The 20,226-nt window shown below is 49.0% G+C and overlaps 1 protein-coding gene across 5 annotated transcripts in view; it reads right to left on the reverse strand.

Moving 5' to 3' along the window:
• SPAG17 (sperm associated antigen 17) overlaps positions 1-20,226 on the reverse strand; it is a 1,244,773-nt gene that overhangs the window by 710,736 nt on the left and 513,811 nt on the right. For all 5 annotated transcript variants that reach the window (XM_078656351.1, XM_078656349.1, XM_078656348.1 and 2 more), the window contains exon 10: positions 19,786-19,891. In XM_078656351.1, coding sequence (XP_078512477.1) covers positions 19,786-19,891 — 106 coding nt within the window. The remainder of the gene's footprint in view (positions 1-19,785; positions 19,892-20,226) is intronic.

The following is a 20,226-nucleotide window of genomic DNA, read 5'->3' on the forward strand; positions in this document are numbered from 1 at the left end:
TTCGTCTACGAGGATTCCCGACGTCTTTTGAGACCTATGCAGCTGCAGCCCCTGGGCTAGGTAACTTTGGCATTTCGGTGCCCCAGCATAGCCTCACTATCCAAGGGTCAGGATCCACTGTCATTTTCTCCCTACCAGGTCGGGTTCGCCCGTGCACACTAACTTTAATTTTACAAGCTATCATAGACTTTGTCCCGCATCCCGCGTGAGAGTGCACACTCTGCACCCGAGTCCCCTGGGTCTCCTAGAAGTAATCTAACGATTCTATAGTCAAGTCCTAGCGATTCCAAAGCCCATTAGTACTGTACTTACCTGCTAGTAATTTCGCATTCCACTTTTAGAGTATATGGTTTTTCGTGCCCCTCGGGCATTTGTATATACTGTGCTAACTTAAGTATTTTCGTAAGAGTTTTGTTGTGTGCCTAGCACCCTGTCCTCATAAAGAGTACAGGGTTGTTGTGATTCTAATAAATACACTGTTTATTTTCATAACCCTTGTGTGGTGTCCTTTCACTGGGTGTTCAAGGGGTAATGTGATGGTAAAACAGCTGGCTTAACACGCCCTCTAGAGTCTTAGCCTTAGACTGCTCGTATCCATGCTACTAGGATAGCTGGTCTATAAGGTTGACTTACAACCAATCATCAATAAGGGTTGTTTGGACTGATACATAGTGATCACTAGAATAGTGAGCACTGCACATCAGGCCAACTTCTCACATTGGTGAGCAGCGGTTGGGGTTTGAGCTTGCTGTTGTTTTACCACACATATCCTAAGAATATCTTGTGAAAGATCACATAAGTACTAAAGGTACATATAACTTAGCTTAGAATACTCTGAGTTCTACTGAACCAGCTGTTGTAGCTCATAGGGCCTAGCACACCCTAAACTACAACTCTAGCAAGGGATCAGTAGGCAAACATATAGTGTAGGTAAGTGCACCACGTACACCTCACTAGAAAAGCATGTCTAACCATGGAGAGTCCACTGAGACTCCCCTGGTAAGTGTTGACCCTCCACAGGTCACTTCAAGATATGCAGCTCTCAGTTTCCAGGAGATGAGACAAGTCTGTACCTCCAGGAAACTGAAGCAGGGGTCTAACCCCACCATTCCCTTTCTGATAGGTCTCTTAGAGACATATGATGCCAGAAAGATTTCTCAGTTACATGAGAACATGCCAGCCTTAGAGGGAACCTCTGGGGATCCAGACCTCCCCAACACTGCTACTGCAGTTGAGGAGGAGGAGGATCAGGAGGAACTCTCTGGGGATGAGGTAGACAAAGGTCTTGAGGTAGTCAGAAGGCTAACCAGGGCCAACTTAGACTTACTTGGGCTAGGATCTGGGGGACCTCCCAGTACTAACCCGAAGTGGGCCTAACCTTGGAGTTAGGAGAGATAGATCTCTTTCTAGGGACTCCAATAGATCTCTGCACTCTAATGCCTCTTCCCAGAGGAGGAGAAACTCTCCACAGAGGAGAGTGACTTCCCCTCAGAGAATAGAGCATGAAGCTAGGATGAGACAGGCTGCTCTGAGGATTGAAAGGGAAGAACTTGCCCTGGCCAAAGAAAAGCTTGCCTTTGCTAGAGAGCAGCAGATGAGTGGGCTAGCTCCCACTGGTGGCAGCAATCTCCCAAGAGATAGAGAGAAGGGTTTAGATACTAAACACCTGACTAAAATAGTGCCCCCCTTTAAGCAAGGGGATGACATCCAGAAATGTATGGCTGCTTTGGAGAGGGTCTGCACTGTGCAGTGCATTCCCCGAAGTCAGTGGGCAGCTATACTGTGGCTCTCCTTTGATGGTAAAGGTAGAGATAAGCTCCTCACTACAAGAGGGGAGGATGCTAATGATTACCAGGTCCTGAAAAATGCACTGATTGATGGGTTTGGTTTAACCACTGAGCAGTACAGGTTGCTGTTCAGAGACACCCAGAAAACTCAGTCTCAGGACTGGTCTGACTTTGTGGATTGTGCCACTAAGGCTTTGGAGGGCTGGTTGCTGGGTAGCAAGGTTACAGATTACACAGGATTGTATAATCTTATGATGAGAGAACAAATTTTAAACAATTGTCAGAACCAGTTGTTGCACCAGCACCTTGTTGATTCAGATCTGACCTTTCCCCAAGAATTGGGAAAGAAGGCAGACAAATGGGTCAGAACAAGGATTAAGCAGAACCAGAACCAGAACCAGGGTGGTCAGAAGAAAGCAGACCAGAAGGGTAATGCTAAGAGTGAACAAAATGACCAGAAGTCTTCACCAGGTCCCCAACAAACCAAAGAGGGTGGGGGTCAGGCTTCCCAGAAGAAGAAAACTCAAGAAGGCCAGTCAAAGAGATGGTGCCAGTACTGCAAAAGTAAGTCTCACTGGTTTAGTGAGTGCACCAAAAGAGGAGGACAAACTCCTGCCACTACAGCCCCTAAGGCAACTGCACCCCCTAGTACAGTCAGTAGTGGTAGTGTACCTCCCAAGGCATTAGTTGGGTTAACCTTGGGAACTGAGGGGTCTGACAACTTAGTTGGCACACTCACTCAGGCTGTCCTTGTCTGTACAGGGGATATGGATATATCCCCTGATATAAGTCCCAATACTTTGGGCAAATACAGGCAGACACCTTTGATTAATGGCAAGATGGCTCAGGCCTACAGGGACACTTGTGCCAGTGTCACCATGGTGACACCTAACTTTGTGGACCCTGGACAGATCATGCCAGGTACTGATTTCCTGGTGACCAATGCCAGCAACGTAACTACTAGTCATAGTGTGGCGATTGTGGCTTTCTCCTGGGGTGGAGTGAAGGGACAAAAGAAAGTTGTAGTCAGTTCAGACCTCCCAGTTGATTGTTTGTTGGGCAATGATTTGGAGTCATCACAATGGTCAGAAGTGGAGCAGAGGACTCACATGGAAATGTTAGGCTTGCCAGCACATGTGCTTGCTGTGACTAGGTCACAGGCCAGAAGATGCCCCACTGAACAGGTGCTGGATCCTGGAACTATGGACCAGACACCTTCCAAGAAGAAGAGCAGTAGGGTTAAGGCTTTGCCTTCCCCCTTGCCCCAGGTTGAGGATCAAGTCTCTGAGGAGGCTGATCTGAGAGAGCTGAGGGAAACTGAGCCTAAAGAGCTTGAACTTGATCAAGTTGAGTTTCTGGGCTCAGGGGGACCCTCCAGAGCAGACTTGGGGAAGGCACAGTTAGACTGCCCTTCCCTTGAACCCCTCAGACAGCAGGCTGCTGCTGAGGCTGCTGAGAATGCCACAGGTGCCCACAGGGTATACTGGGAAGATGGACTCCTGTACTCTAAGTCAAGAGACCCCAAGCCTGGTGCAACCAGGAGGCTGGTCATCCCCTTGTCTCTGAGAGGTTTCCTTCTCACCTTGGCCCATGAAATTCCCCTTGCAGGTCATTTAGGTCAGACAAAGACTTGGGACAGGCTTGTCTCACACTTTCACTGGCCCCATATGAATGAGAATACCAAGGAGTTTTGTCGCTCCTGTGTCACTTGCCAAGCCAGTGGTAAGTCAGGTGGCACAACAAAGGCCCCCCTCATACCACTACCTGTGGTGGGGGTTCCCTTTGAAAGAGTGGGGATTGACATTGTTGGTCCAATGGAACCCCAGACAGCATCAGGGCACAAGTTTATACTGGTGGTAGTGGATCATGCCACCAGGTATCCTGAAGCTATTCCACTTAGGACCACTACAGCACCTGTAGTGGCAAGGGCCCTAGTTGGAGTGTTCCCCAGAGTGGGCTTCCCTAAGGAGGTTGTTTCTGACAGAGGTACAAACTTCATGTCAGGATATCTGACTGCAATGTGGAAGGAGTGTGGTGTGAACTACAAGTTCACCACACCCTACCACCCACAATGCAATGGGCTTGTTGAGAGATTCAACAGGACCCTCAAAGGGATGATTCATGGGCTACCTGAAACTCTTAGGAGAAGATGGGATGTCCTGATCCCCTGCCTCTTGTTTGCTTACAGAGAGGTCCCACAGAAGGGGGTTGGCTACAGCCCTTTTGAGCTTCTGTATGGGCATCCTGTGAGAGGACCCCTGTGTTTGGTGAAGGAAGGATGGGAGAGACCTCTCAAAAAGCCTGCAACCAACATAGTGGACTATGTACTTGGTCTCCGCTCCAGGATGGCTGAGTATATGGAAAAGGCATCTAAAAACCTTGAGGCCAGCCAAGAACTCCAAAAAGCTTGGCATGACCAAAAGGCTGTTCTGACTGTGTACCAGCCAGGACAGAAGGTGTGGGTGCTGGAGCCAGTGGCCCCAGCAGCTCTGAAAGACAAATGGTCTGGGCCCCACACCATCATTGAGCAAAAGGGAGAGGTTACCTACTTGGTGGACCTTGGAACTCCCAGGAGCCCTCTCAGAGTGCTCCATGTCAACAGGCTCAAAGCATATGTCGACAGGAAGGACATGAGCTTGCTCATGGCCACAGATGAGGGACAGGAGGAAGAGAGTGACCCTCTCCCAGACCTGCTCACTCAGAATCCTGATGATGGATCAGTAGATGGTGTTGTCTTTTGTGGCAGCCTCACTGAACATCAGCAACAGGATTGCAGGCAAGTTCTGCAATCCTTCAGGCATATGTTCTCTCTGACACCCAGCCAAACTGATTGGTGTACCCATGATATTGACACTGGAGACAGTCTGCCTGTCAAGAGTAAAATCTACAGACAGCCTGATCATGTTAGAGACTGCATCAAAACTGAAGTGCAGAAAATGTTGGAGCTGGGAGTCATTGAGCCCTCAGATAGCCCTTGGGCTAGCCCAGTAGTTCTAGTGCCAAAGCCTCACACCCAGGGTGGTAAGAAAGAGATGAGGTTTTGCGTAGACTACAGAGGCCTCAATGCAGTCACTAAGACTGATGCCCACCCAATACCAAGAGCAGATGAACTTATAGATAAATTGGCTTCTGCCAACTTCTTAAGTACATTTGATTTGACAGCTGGGTATTGGCAAATCAGGTTAGCTGAGGAGGCCAAACCCAGGACAGCATTTTCTACCCCTGGTGGGCATTATCAGTTTGTGGTAATGCCCTTTGGCTGAAAAATGCACCTGCCACCTTCCAAAGGTTGGTGAATCAAGTCCTCACTGGGCTGGATGACTTCTGTGCAGCATATCTTGACGATATTGCTGTCTTTAGCTCCACCTGGGAGGATCACCTGGTCCACCTGAGGAAAGTGTTAGAGGCTCTGCAAAAGGCAGGCCTCACTATCAAGGCCACAAAGTGCCAGATAGGGCAGACACAGGTTGTATACCTGGGCCACCTTGTAGGTGGAGGCCAGGTTCAGCCATTGGAGAGTAAAATACAGGCCATCAAGGACTGGGCTCCTCCAATCACCCAGACTCAGGTTCGAGCTTTCTTGGGCCTGACTGGTTACTACAGAAAGTTTGTCAGAAATTATGGGTCCATAGTGACCCCCCTTAATGACCTGACAAGCAAAAAGATGCCAAAGAAAGTTCAGTGGACAGCAAGCTGTCAGAAAGCATTCAATGACCTAAAGCAGGCCGTGTGCACAGCACCTATCCTAAAGAGTCCAGATTACTCCAAGCCATTCATTGTCCAAACAGATGCTTCTGAGTTGGGTGTGGGGGCTGTTCTGTCTCAACTGAATTTTGATGGTAATGATCAGCCTATTGCTTTCATTAGTAGAAGGTTGACACCCAGAGAGAAAAATTGGTCAGCTATTGAGAGGGAGGCCTTTGCTGTGGTTTGGGCCCTGAAGAAGCTGAGGGCCTACTTGGTTGGCACTCACTTCACCATTCAGACAGACCATAAGCCCCTCTTGTGGCTAAATCAGATGAAGGGTGAAAACCCCAAACTGCTTAGGTGGTCCATTTCCCTACAGGGGATGGATTTTACAGTGGAGCATAGACCTGGTACTGATCACAGCAATGCTGATGGGCTCTCCAGGTATTTCCACTTAGAGCAAGAAGACTCACCTGGTCAAGGTTAGTTTATTGTCCCAAAGTTTGGGGGGGGTCATGTAGGAGAGTAGGGTCTGCAATCCTATGATCACCCAGATTTTTGCTTTTTGCTGCACTGGTTTACGACTTTCCCTGGCTGTGGGCCTGCTAATCAGACCCACAGCCTAGCTGTTCTCTCTATGCAAATTGTACTCAGGTACTGAATTGGCACTGGGCCCTCTCCAAGTCCCTGTACCCAGGGCTGAGGTGTACCCAGAAGTCTCCCAGGGGCTGAAGCATGTATTATGCCACCCCTGGGCTGACTAACTAAACTGACACAACTGGCTGCACGACAGCTGGGGCAAGGTGGTGTACTCACCCTTTGCTTTAGATATAGTATACCTATATCTAACCCTAAAATGGACACACAGATCTCCTATCAGTCACTCCTATGGCAGGCCTTAACAATCCTGAAGGCAGAGTGCTTGGAATCGTGTGAGATGGTGCTCTGGCATGAGCTGAGCCTGTCTGCGGCTTTCGGGATCCATCCCTTAGCCGTTTCCATGATATCGCATACCATATACTCTTAAGTGCATTATAATCCTCGCGGTTATATGCCAACTCTGGTATCGCTTTATCAAAACATGTCGAGTAAGGTGTCATACGAATTGGAATACTAACCCCTCGCCAATTTTGGCGACGGGGTTAGCATTCCACCCTTCTAGAGGGACACGACATGTATGTAACCCCTAACCCCGGTTAAAGTCAAACAGAGCCTCAGCTCCACAAAATGGATGCTGACACCGAGACACAAGTCTGCCCTCCTGCTGCTGGGAGTCCTCCCAGAGCAGGAGATAAGGACAAAGGGTTTCCTGCCAGGGGCGGTGCCAGCACCGTCCCAGACAGGATTTTGTGTATCCTAGGTAGGCAGGGCTTCAGAGGAAGGTGACTGCAAGTGGCACCCCGGTGCTCACTATGCATAGGCCGGCTTGAACCAGTTCCAGGGACACTCCAGACCCTGAGCTGGGGAAAAGCCCGCCAAGGAAGTGGGTGTAACCACCCCCCTCCTGGTCCCACCCATAGGGCAGGACTTAGTCGCGTGCCAGCCCCCTTTTCCCAGATAAAGGTAGGAGCAGGCCCCCTTCCAAATTAGATCATCGTTGGAATCAAGACACGACTTTCTGCGAAAGGACTTCAAGATTTCCTTCTTCAAGATTCTCCCTTGTGACTAAGGAGTAGTCACCCTGCCTCCGCAGGCACCAACGCAAGAACACTGCGGTCTGCTGCAAGTCCTTCCTCCGGAATCCGACTGCCCAGCTCGACAAGACCCGGCTTCCCTGGCACCTCCGACCTCTACTCACCTCTACAGCCAAGCTGAGAACCGTGAGTGCGACGAGACCTCAAGGGACCGACTATTGCCAAGACTGCACGACTTCTGCACAGCAAGCCCGCCGAGTAAATTCCTGGTGAGTGCTTTGGGGTCCGAGAAGCCCCGACCCTGAGCAGCTCCAGCACCGAAGATCAGCCCCCCAGCATCTCCACGATCGGCGTGGGGCCCTTCTGCTTTTTGCTGCTCACCGCGTTGTTTGGCTACTAGCCCGCTGGCTTGTGGCCTTCTGAACGACGCCCGACGACATCACTGCTGCTGGTCTGGTTGCTCCAGACTGGCCCTTGCTCCCTTCCAGAAGAGGAGCCCCCCGGACCCTCCTGGTCCACTCAAGACACCATTTTGAGTCCACCGTGTGGGCTTGAATTAGCCAAGGCTTTGTTGCCCAATCCTGGGTTCTTTGACGCCGACAGCTTCATCCATCGTGGGACAGCTCGCCTCTCCATCCTGGTCGCCGACAACGCCTCCTGGTCCGTGAGATCTGCAGAGCCAGCGTCGCCCACTCACCTAGTCGAGGTGACTACTATCCGGTGCCCTCCTGGTGCCCACTGACTACTGGCTAGTAGTCACGAACTTGGTCCCCTCTGCTTTCAGGTGTCATCCATCTTCAAGATCCAGGCTTGGATCAACTCGAACTCTCTTCACTGGTCGCCTGCCAGCATCTTTCTTCCAGGCTCCTGGTTCGTCTACGAGGATTCCCGACGTCTTTTGAGACCTATGCAGCTGCAGCCCCTGGGCTAGGTAACTTCGGCATTTCGGTGCCCCAGCATAGCCTCACTATCCAAGGGTCAGGATCCACTGTCGTTTTCTCCCTACCAGGTCGGGTTCGCCCGTGAACACTAACTTTAACTTTACTAGCTATCATAGACTTTGTCCCGCATCCCGCGTGAGAGTGCACACTCTGCACCCGAGTCCCCTGGGTCTCCTAGAAGTAATCTAACGATTCTATAGTCAAGTCCTAGCGATTCCAAAGCCCATTAGTACTGTACTTACCTGCTAGTAATTTCGCATTCCACTTTTAGAGTATATGGTTTTTCGTGCCCCTCGGGCATTTGTATATACTGTGCTAACTTAAGTATTTTCGTAAGAGTTTTGTTGTGTGCCTAGCACCCTGTCCTCATAAAGAGTACAGGGTTGTTGTGATTCTAATAAATACACTGTTTATTTTCATAACCCTTGTGTGGTGTCCTTTCACTGGGTGTTCAAGGGGTAATGTGATGGTAAAACAGCTGGCTTAACACGCCCTCTAGAGTCTTAGCCTTAGACTGCTCGTATCCATGCTACTAGGATAGCTGGTCTATAAGGTTGACTTACAACCAATCATCAATAAGGGTTGTTTGGACTGATACATAGTGATCACTAGAATAGTGAGCACTGCACATCAGGCCAACTTCTCACATTGGTGAGCAGCGGTTGGGATTTGAGCTTGCTGTTGTTTTACCACACATATCCTAAGAATATCTTGTGAAAGAGCACATAAGTACTAAAGGTACATATAACTTAGCTTAGAATACTCTGAGTTCTACTGAACCAGCTGTTGTAGCTCATAGGGCCTAGCACACCCTAAACTACAACTCTAGCAAGGGATCAGTAGGCAAACATATAGTGTAGGTAAGTGCACCACGTACACCTCACTAGAAAAGCATGTCTAACCATGGAGAGTCCACTGAGACTCCCCTGGTAAGTGTTGACCCTCCACAGGTCACTTCAAGATATGCAGCTCTCAGTTTCCAGGAGATGAGACAAGTCTGTACCTCCAGGAAACTGAAGCAGGGGTCTAACCCCACCATTCCCTTTCTGATAGGTCTCTTAGAGACATATGATGCCAGAAAGATTTCTCAGTTACATGAGAACATGCCAGCCTTAGAGGGAACCTCTGGGGATCCAGACCTCCCCAACACTGCTACTGCAGTTGAGGAGGAGGAGGATCAGGAGGAACTCTCTGGGGATGAGGTAGACAAAGGTCTTGAGGTAGTCAGAAGGCTAACCAGGGCCAACTTAGACTTACTTGGGCTAGGATCTGGGGGACCCCCCAGTACTAACCCGAAGTGGGCCTAACCTTGGAGTTAGGAGAGATAGATCTCTTTCTAGGGACTCCAATAGATCTCTGCACTCTAATGCCTCTTCCCAGAGGAGGAGAAACTCTCCACAGAGGAGAGTGACTTCCCCTCAGAGAATAGAGCATGAAGCTAGGATGAGACAGGCTGCTCTGAGGATTGAAAGGGAAGAACTTGCCCTGGCCAAAGAAAAGCTTGCCTTTGCTAGAGAGCAGCAGATGAGTGGGCTAGCTCCCACTGGTGGCAGCAATCTCCCAAGAGATAGAGAGAAGGGTTTAGATACTAAACACCTGACTAAAATAGTGCCCCCCTTTAAGCAAGGGGATGACATCCAGAAATGTATGGCTGCTTTGGAGAGGGTCTGCACTGTGCAGTGCATTCCCCGAAGTCAGTGGGCAGCTATACTGTGGCTCTCCTTTGATGGTAAAGGTAGAGATAAGCTCCTCACTACAAGAGGGGAGGATGCTAATGATTACCAGGTCCTGAAAAATGCACTGATTGATGGGTTTGGTTTAACCACTGAGCAGTACAGGTTGCTGTTCAGAGACACCCAGAAAACTCAGTCTCAGGACTGGTCTGACTTTGTGGATTGTGCCACTAAGGCTTTGGAGGGCTGGTTGCTGGGTAGCAAGGTTACAGATTACACAGGATTGTATAATCTTATGATGAGAGAACAAATTTTAAACAATTGTCAGAACCAGTTGTTGCACCAGCACCTTGTTGATTCAGATCTGACCTTTCCCCAAGAATTGGGAAAGAAGGCAGACAAATGGGTCAGAACAAGGATTAAGCAGAACCAGAACCAGAACCAGGGTGGTCAGAAGAAAGCAGACCAGAAGGGTAATGCTAAGAGTGAACAAAATGACCAGAAGTCTTCACCAGGTCCCCAACAAACCAAAGAGGGTGGGGGTCAGGCTTCCCAGAAGAAGAAAACTCAAGAAGGCCAGTCAAAGAGATGGTGCCAGTACTGCAAAAGTAAGTCTCACTGGTTTAGTGAGTGCACCAAAAGAGGAGGACAAACTCCTGCCACTACAGCCCCTAAGGCAACTGCACCCCCTAGTACAGTCAGTAGTGGTAGTGTACCTCCCAAGGCATTAGTTGGGTTAACCTTGGGAACTGAGGGGTCTGACAACTTAGTTGGCACACTCACTCAGGCTGTCCTTGTCTGTACAGGGGATATGGATATATCCCCTGATATAAGTCCCAATACTTTGGGCAAATACAGGCAGACACCTTTGATTAATGGCAAGATGGCTCAGGCCTACAGGGACACTTGTGCCAGTGTCACCATGGTGACACCTAACTTTGTGGACCCTGGACAGATCATGCCAGGTACTGATTTCCTGGTGACCAATGCCAGCAACGTCACTACTAGTCATAGTGTGGCGATTGTGGCTTTCTCCTGGGGTGGAGTGAAGGGACAAAAGAAAGTTGTAGTCAGTTCAGACCTCCCAGTTGATTGTTTGTTGGGCAATGATTTGGAGTCATCACAATGGTCAGAAGTGGAGCAGAGGACTCACATGGAAATGTTAGGCTTGCCAGCACATGTGCTTGCTGTGACTAGGTCACAGGCCAGAAGATGCCCCACTGAACAGGTGCTGGATCCTGGAACTATGGACCAGACACCTTCCAAGAAGAAGAGCAGTAGGGTTAAGGCTTTGCCTTCCCCCTTGCCCCAGGTTGAGGATCAAGTCTCTGAGGAGGCTGATCTGAGAGAGCTGAGGGAAACTGAGCCTAAAGAGCTTGAACTTGATCAAGTTGAGTTTCTGGGCTCAGGGGGACCCTCCAGAGCAGACTTGGGGAAGGCACAGTTAGACTGCCCTTCCCTTGAACCCCTCAGACAGCAGGCTGCTGCTGAGGCTGCTGAGAATGCCACAGGTGCCCACAGGGTATACTGGGAAGATGGACTCCTGTACTCTGAGTCAAGAGACCCCAAGCCTGGTGCAACCAGGAGGCTGGTCATCCCCTTGTCTCTGAGAGGTTTCCTTCTCACCTTGGCCCATGAAATTCCCCTTGCAGGTCATTTAGGTCAGACAAAGACTTGGGACAGGCTTGTCTCACACTTTCACTGGCCCCATATGAATGAGAATACCAAGGAGTTTTGTCGCTCCTGTGTCACTTGCCAAGCCAGTGGTAAGTCAGGTGGCACAACAAAGGCCCCCCTCATACCACTACCTGTGGTGGGGGTTCCCTTTGAAAGAGTGGGGATTGACATTGTTGGTCCAATGGAACCCCAGACAGCATCAGGGCACAAGTTTATACTGGTGGTAGTGGATCATGCCACCAGGTATCCTGAAGCTATTCCACTTAGGACCACTACAGCACCTGTAGTGGCAAGGGCCCTAGTTGGAGTGTTCCCCAGAGTGGGCTTCCCTAAGGAGGTTGTTTCTGACAGAGGTACAAACTTCATGTCAGGATATCTGACTGCAATGTGGAAGGAGTGTTGTGTGAACTACAAGTTCACCACACCCTACCACCCACAATGCAATGGGCTTGTTGAGAGATTCAACAGGACCCTCAACGGGATGATTCATGGGCTACCTGAAACTCTTAGGAGAAGATGGGATGTCCTGATCCCCTGCCTCTTGTTTGCTTACAGAGAGGTCCCACAGAAGGGGGTTGGCTACAGCCCTTTTGAGCTTCTGTATGGGCATCCTGTGAGAGGACCCCTGTGTTTGGTGAAGGAAGGATGGGAGAGACCTCTCAAAAAGCCTGCAACCAACATAGTGGACTATGTACTTGGTCTCCGCTCCAGGATGGCTGAGTATATGGAAAAGGCATCTAAAAACCTTGAGGCCAGCCAAGAACTCCAAAAAGCTTGGCATGACCAAAAGGCTGTTCTGACTGTGTACCAGCCAGGACAGAAGGTGTGGGTGCTGGAGCCAGTGGCCCCAGCAGCTCTGAAAGACAAATGGTCTGGGCCCCACACCATCATTGAGCAAAAGGGAGAGGTTACCTACTTGGTGGACCTTGGAACTCCCAGGAGCCCTCTCAGAGTGCTCCATGTCAACAGGCTCAAAGCATATGTCGACAGGAAGGACATGAGCTTGCTCATGGCCACAGATGAGGGACAGGAGGAAGAGAGTGACCCTCTCCCAGACCTGCTCACTCAGAATCCTGATGATGGATCAGTAGATGGTGTTGTCTTTTGTGGCAGCCTCACTGAACATCAGCAACAGGATTGCAGGCAAGTTCTGCAATCCTTCAGGCATATGTTCTCTCTGACACCCAGCCAAACTGATTGGTGTACCCATGATATTGACACTGGAGACAGTCTGCCTGTCAAGAGTAAAATCTACAGACAGCCTGATCATGTTAGAGACTGCATCAAAACTGAAGTGCAGAAAATGTTGGAGCTGGGAGTCATTGAGCCCTCAGATAGCCCTTGGGCTAGCCCAGTAGTTCCAGTGCCAAAGCCTCACACCCAGGGTGGTAAGAAAGAGATGAGGTTTTGCGTAGACTACAGAGGCCTCAATGCAGTCACTAAGACTGATGCCCACCCAATACCAAGAGCAGATGAACTTATAGATAAATTGGCTTCTGCCAACTTCTTAAGTACATTTGATTTGACAGCTGGGTATTGGCAAATCAGGTTAGCTGAGGAGGCCAAACCCAGGACAGCATTTTCTACCCCTGGTGGGCATTATCAGTTTGTGGTAATGCCCTTTGGCTGAAAAATGCACCTGCCACCTTCCAAAGGTTGGTGAATCAAGTCCTCACTGGGCTGGATGACTTCTGTGCAGCATATCTTGACGATATTGCTGTCTTTAGCTCCACCTGGGAGGATCACCTGGTCCACCTGAGGAAAGTGTTAGAGGCTCTGCAAAAGGCAGGCCTCACTATCAAGGCCACAAAGTGCCAGATAGGGCAGACACAGGTTGTATACCTGGGCCACCTTGTAGGTGGAGGCCAGGTTCAGCCATTGGAGAGTAAAATACAGGCCATCAAGGACTGGGCTCCTCCAATCACCCAGACTCAGGTTCGAGCTTTCTTGGGCCTGACTGGTTACTACAGAAAGTTTGTCAGAAATTATGGGTCCATAGTGACCCCCCTTAATGACCTGACAAGCAAAAAGATGCCAAAGAAAGTTCAGTGGACAGCAAGCTGTCAGAAAGCATTCAATGACCTAAAGCAGGCCATGTGCACAGCACCTATCCTAAAGAGTCCAGATTACTCCAAGCCATTCATTGTCCAAACAGATGCTTCTGAGTTGGGTGTGGGGGCTGTTCTGTCTCAACTGAATTTTGATGGTAATGATCAGCCTATTGCTTTCATTAGTAGAAGGTTGACACCCAGAGAGAAAAATTGGTCAGCTATTGAGAGGGAGGCCTTTGCTGTGGTTTGGGCCCTGAAGAAGCTGAGGGCCTACTTGTTTGGCACTCACTTCACCATTCAGACAGACCATAAGCCCCTCTTGTGGCTAAATCAGATGAAGGGTGAAAACCCCAAACTGCTTAGGTGGTCCATTTCCCTACAGGGGATGGATTTTACAGTGGAGCATAGACCTGGTACTGATCACAGCAATGCTGATGGGCTCTCCAGGTATTTCCACTTAGAGCAAGAAGACTCACCTGGTCAAGGTTAGTTTATTGTCCCAAAGTTTGGGGGGGGTCATGTAGGAGAGTAGGGTCTGCAATCCTATGATCACCCAGATTTTTGCTTTTTGCTGCACTGGTTTACGACTTTCCCTGGCTGTGGGCCTGCTAATCAGACCCACAGCCTAGCTGTTCTCTCTATCCAAATTGTACTCAGGTACTGAATTGGCACTGGGCCCTCTCCAAGTCCCTGTACCCAGGGCTGAGGTGTACCCAGAAGTCTCCCAGGGGCTGAAGCATGTATTATGCCACCCCTGGGCTGACTAACTAAACTGACACAACTGGCTGCACGACAGCTGGGGCAAGGTGGTGTACTCACCCTTTGCTTTAGATATAGTATACCTATATCTAACCCTAAAATGGACACACAGATCTCCTATCAGTCACTCCTATGGCAGGCCTTAACAATCCTGAAGGCAGAGTGCTTGGAATCGTGTGAGATGGTGCTCTGGCATGAGCTGAGCCTGTCTGCGGCTTTCGGGATCCATCCCTTAGCCGTTTCCATGATATCGCATACCATATACTCTTAAGTGCATTATAATCCTCGCGGTTATATGCCAACTCTGGTATCGCTTTATCAAAACATGTCGAGTAAGGTGTCATACGAATTGGAATACTAACCCCTCGCCAATTCTGGCGACGGGGTTAGCATTCCACCCTTCTAGAGGGACACGACATGTATGTAACCCCTAACCCCGGTTAAAGTCAAACAGAGCCTCAGCTCCACAAAATGGATGCTGACACCGAGACACAAGTCTGCCCTCCTGCTGCTGGGAGTCCTCCCAGAGCAGGAGATAAGGACAAAGGGTTTCCTGCCAGGGGCGGTGCCAGCACCGTCCCAGACAGGATTTTGTGTATCCTAGGTAGGCAGGGCTTCAGAGGAAGGTGACTGCAAGTGGCACCCCGGTGCTCACTATGCATAGGCCGGCTTAAACCAGTTCCAGGGACACTCCAGACCCTGAGCTGGGGAAAAGCCCGCCAAGGAAGTGGGTGTAACCACCCCCCTCCTGGTCCCACCCATAGGGCAGGACTTAGTCGCGTGCCAGCCCCCTTTTCCCAGATAAAGGTAGGAGCAGGCCCCCTTCCAAATTAGATCATCGTTGGAATCAAGACACGACTTTCTGCGAAAGGACTTCAAGATTTCCTTCTTCAAGATTCTCCCTTGTGACTAAGGAGTAGTCACCCTGCCTCCGCAGGCACCAACGCAAGAACACTGCGGTCTGCTGCAAGTCCTTCCTCCGGAATCCGACTGCCCAGCTCGACAAGACCCGGCTTCCCTGGCACCTCCGACCTCTACTCACCTCTACAGCCAAGCTGAGAACCGTGAGTGCGACGAGACCTCAAGGGACCGACTATTGCCAAGACTGCACGACTTCTGCACAGCAAGCCCGCCGAGTAAATTCCTGGTGAGTGCTTTGGGGTCCGAGAAGCCCCGACCCTGAGCAGCTCCAGCACCGAAGATCAGCCCCCCAGCATCTCCACGATCGGCGTGGGGCCCTTCTGCTTTTTGCTGCTCACCGCGTTGTTTGGCTACTAGCCCGCTGGCTTGTGGCCTTCTGAACGACGCCCGACGACATCACTGCTGCTGGTCTGGTTGCTCCAGACTGGCCCTTGCTCCCTTCCAGAAGAGGAGCCCCCCGGACCCTCCTGGTCCACTCAAGACACCATTTTGAGTCCACCGTGTGGGCTTGAATTAGCCAAGGCTTTGTTGCCCAATCCTGGGTTCTTCGACGCCGACAGCTTCATCCATCGTGGGACAGCTCGCCTCTCCATCCTGGTCGCCGACAACGCCTCCTGGTCCGTGAGATCTGCAGAGCCAGCGTCGCCCACTCACCTAGTCGAGGTGACTACCATCCGGTGCCCTCCTGGTGCCCACTGACTACTGGCTAGTAGTCACGAACTTGGTCCCCTCTGCTTTCAGGTGTCATCCATCTTCAAGATCCAGGCTTGGATCAACTCGAACTCTCTTCACTGGTCGCCTGCCAGCATCTTTCTTCCAGGCTCCTGGTTCGTCTACGAGGATTCCCGACGTCTTTTGAGACCTATGCAGCTGCAGCCCCTGGGCTAGGTAACTTCGGCATTTCGGTGCCCCAGCATAGCCTCACTATCCAAGGGTCAGGATCCACTGTCGTTTTCTCCCTACCAGGTCGGGTTCGCCCGTGAACACTAACTTTAACTTTACTAGCTATCATAGACTTTGTCCCGCATCCCGCGTGAGAGTGCACACTCTGCACCCGAGTCCCCTGGGTCTCCTAGAAGTAATCTAACGATTCTATAGTCAAGTCCTAGCGATTCCAAAGCCCATTAGTACTGTACTTACCTGCTAGTAATTTCGCATTCCACTTTTAGAGTATATGGTTTTTCGTGCCCCTCGGGCATTTGTATATACTGTGCTAACTTAAGTATTTTCGTAAGAGTTTTGTTGTGTGCCTAGCACCCTGTCCTCATAAAGAGTACAGGGTTGTTGTGATTCTAATAAATACACTGTTTATTTTCATAACCCTTGTGTGGTGTCCTTTCACTGGGTGTTCAAGGGGTAATGTGATGGTAAAACAGCTGGCTTAACACGCCCTCTAGAGTCTTAGCCTTAGACTGCTCGTATCCATGCTACTAGGATAGCTGGTCTATAAGGTTGACTTACAACCAATCATCAATAAGGGTTGTTTGGACTGATATATAGTGATCACTAGAATAGTGAGCACTGCACATCAGGCCAACTTCTCACACTTGGTATGTGAAATCTACTTCTCTCAGGTAACTGCCCCTTACTTGGTTTGTGAAATCTACTTCTCTTAGGTAACTGCCCCTTACCTGGTATGTGAACTCTACTTCTCTTAGGTAACTGCCCCTTACTTGGTTTTTGAAATCTACTTCTCTTAGGTAACTGCCCCTTACTTGGTATGTGAACTCTACTTCTCTTAGGTAAATGCCCCTTACTTGGTATGTGAAATCTACTTCTCTTGGGTAACTGCCCCTTACTTGGTTTGTGAAATCTACTTCTCTTAGGTAAATGCCCCTTACTTGGTTTGTGAAATCTACTTCTCTTAGGTAACTGCCCCTTACCTGGTATGTGAACTCTACTTCTCTTAGGTAACTGCCCCTTACTTGGTTTTTGAAATCTACTTCTCTTAGGTAACTGCCCCTTACTTGGTATGTGAACTCTACTTCTCTTAGGTAACTGCCCCTTACTTGGTATGTGAAATCTACTTCTCTTGGGTAACTGCCCCTTACTTGGTTTGTGAAATCTACTTCTCTTAGGTAACTGCCCCTTACCTGGTATGTGAACTCTACTTCTCTTAGGTAACTGCCCCTTACTTGGTTTTTGAAATCTACTTCTCTTAGGTAACTGCCCCTTACTTGGTATGTGAACTCTACTTCTCTTAGATAACTGCTCCTTACCTGGTATGTGAACTCTACTTCTCTTAGGTAACTGCCCCTTACTTAGTATGTGAAATCCACTTCTCTCAGGTAACTGCCCCTTACTTGGTATGTGAGTTGCACTTCTCTCAGGTAAATGCCCCTTACTTGGTTTGTGAAATCTACTTCTCTTAGGTAACTGCCCCTTACCTGGTATGTGAACTCTACTTCTCTTAGGTAACTGCCCCTTACTTGGTTTGTGAAATCTACTTCTCTTAGGTAACTGCCCCTTACTTGGTTTGTGAAATCTACTTCTCTCAGGTAACTGCCCCTTACTTGGTTTGTGAAATCTACTTCTCTTAGGTAACTGCCCCTTACCTGGTATGTGAACTCTACTTCTCTTAGGTAACTGCCCCTTACTTGGTTTGTGAAATCTACTTCTCTTAGGTAACTGCCCCTTACTTGGTTTGTGAAATCTACTTCTCTTAGGTAACTGCCCCTTACTTGGTATGTGAAATCTACTTCTCTCAGGTAACTGCCCCTTACTTGGTTTGTGAAATCTACTTCTCTTAGGTAACTGCCCCTTACTTGGTTTGTGAAATCTACTTCTCTTAGGTAACTGCCCCTTACTTGGTTTGTGAAATCTACTTCTCTTAGGTAACTGCCCCTTACTTGGTTTGTGAAATCTACTTCTCTTAGGTAACTGCCCCTTACTTGGTTTGTGAAATGTACTTCTCTTAGGTAACTGCCCCTTACTTGGTATGTGAAATCTACTTCTCTCAGGTAACTGCCCCTTACCTGGTATGTGAACTCTACTTCTCTTAGGTAACTGCCCATTACTTGGTTTGTGAAATCTACTTCTCTTAGGCAACTGCCCCTTACTTAGTATGTGAAATCTACTTCTCTTAGGTAACTGCCCCTTACTTGGTTTGTAAAATCTACTTCTCTTAGGTAACTGCCCCTTACTTGGTTTGTGAAATCTACTTCTCTTAGGTAACTGCCCCTTACTTAGTATGTGAAATCTACTTCTCTTAGGTAACTGCCCCTTACCTGGTATGTGAGTCCCACTTCTCTCAGCTAACTGCCCCTTACCTGGTATGTGAACTCTACTTCTCTTAGGTAACTGCCCCTTACTTGGTATGTGAGTCCCACTTCTCTCAGCTAACTGCCCCTTACCTGGTATGTGAATTCTACTTCTCTTAGGTAACTGCCCCTTACTTGGTAGGTGAAACCCACTTCTCTCAGGTAACTGCCACTTACTTGGTATGTGAGTCCCACTTCTCTCAGCTAACTGCCCCTTACCTGGTATGTGAACTCTACTTCTCTTAGGTTACTGCCCCTTACTTGGTATGTGAAATCTACTTCTCTTAGGTAACTGCCCCTTACCTGGTATGTGAGCTCTACTTCTCTTAGATAACTGCCCCTTACCTGGTATGTGAGCTGCACTTCTCTCAGGTAACTGCCCCTTACTTGGTATGTGAAATCCACTTCTCTCAGGTAACTACCCCTTACTTGGTATGTGAACTCTACTTCTCTTAGGTAACTGCCCCTTACTTGGTATGTGAAATCCACTTCTCTCAGGTAACTGCCCCTTACTTGGTATGTGAAATCTACTTCTTTTAGGTAACTGCCCCTTACTTGGTTTGTGAAATCTATTTCTCTTAGGTAACTGCCCCTTACCTGGTATGTGAACTCTACTTCTCTTAGGTAACTGCCCCTTACTTGGTTTTTGAAATCTACTTCTCTTAGGTAACTGCCCCTTACTTGGTATGTGAACTCTACTTCTCTTAGATAACTGCTCCTTACCTGGTATGTGAACTCTACTTCTCTTAGGTAACTGCCCCTTACTTAGTATGTGAAATCCACTTCTCTTAGGTAACTGCCCCTTACTTGGTATGTGAGTTGCACTTCTCTCAGGTAAATGCCCCTTACTTGGTATGTGAAATCTACTTCTCTTAGGTAACTGCCCCTTACTTGGTTTGTGAAATCTACTTCTCTTAGGTAACTGCCCCTTACTTGGTTTGTGAAATCTACTTCTCTTAGGTAACTGCCCCTTACTTGGTATGTGAAATCTACTTCTCTCAGGTAACTGCCCCTTACTTGGTTTGTGAAATCTACTTCTCTTAGGTAACTGCCCCTTACTTGGTTTGTGAAATCTACTTCTCTTAGGTAACTGCCCCTTACTTGGTTTGTGAAATCTACTTCTCTTAGGTAACTGCCCCTTACTTGGTTTGTAAAATCTACTTCTCTTAGGTAACTGCCCCTTACTTGGTTTGTGAAATCTACTTCTCTTAGGTAACTGCCCCTTACTTAGTATGTGAAATCTACTTCTCTTAGGTAACTGCCCCTTACCTGGTATGTGAGTCCCACTTCTCTCAGCTAACTGCCCCTTACCTGGTATGTGAACTCTACTTCTCTTAGATAACTGCCCCTTACTTGGTATGTGAACTCTACTTCTCTTAGGTAACTGCCCCTTACCTGGTGCTGATGGTAGCGGGGTGGGTGGAACCACAGGTGGGGGCTCCTCTGCATGTGCTTTCTTCTTCCCAACAGGTGTCGTTGAGGCAGGTGACACGGGCGGCATCTAAAGAGACAGAGAGAGAGACCCAGTGAGAGCTGTGAAGGGCCTCTCTGGGGGCCACGGAGAGCTTTTCACTGACATTGAGACTCCATCTCAGCAGCTGTCCTATCGGGGTGACACTTTAGCCATCAGTGTGTTTATGTGAGTAAGCATCATTTTCAGGGTAGTGAGAAGAGACTGGGTCAGGGTGTGACATAGGTCCTCTCCAGGTGTGACATATATCCTCTTCGGGAGTGACATATATCCTCTCCAAGTGTGACATACATCCGCTCCAGGAGTGACATATATCCGCTCCAGCTGTGATCTATATCCTCTCCAGATGTGACATATATCCTCTC

Source organism: Lissotriton helveticus, chromosome 8 (assembly GCF_964261635.1).
Source record: "Lissotriton helveticus chromosome 8, aLisHel1.1, whole genome shotgun sequence".
Classification (NCBI taxonomy): domain Eukaryota; kingdom Metazoa; phylum Chordata; class Amphibia; order Caudata; family Salamandridae; genus Lissotriton; species Lissotriton helveticus.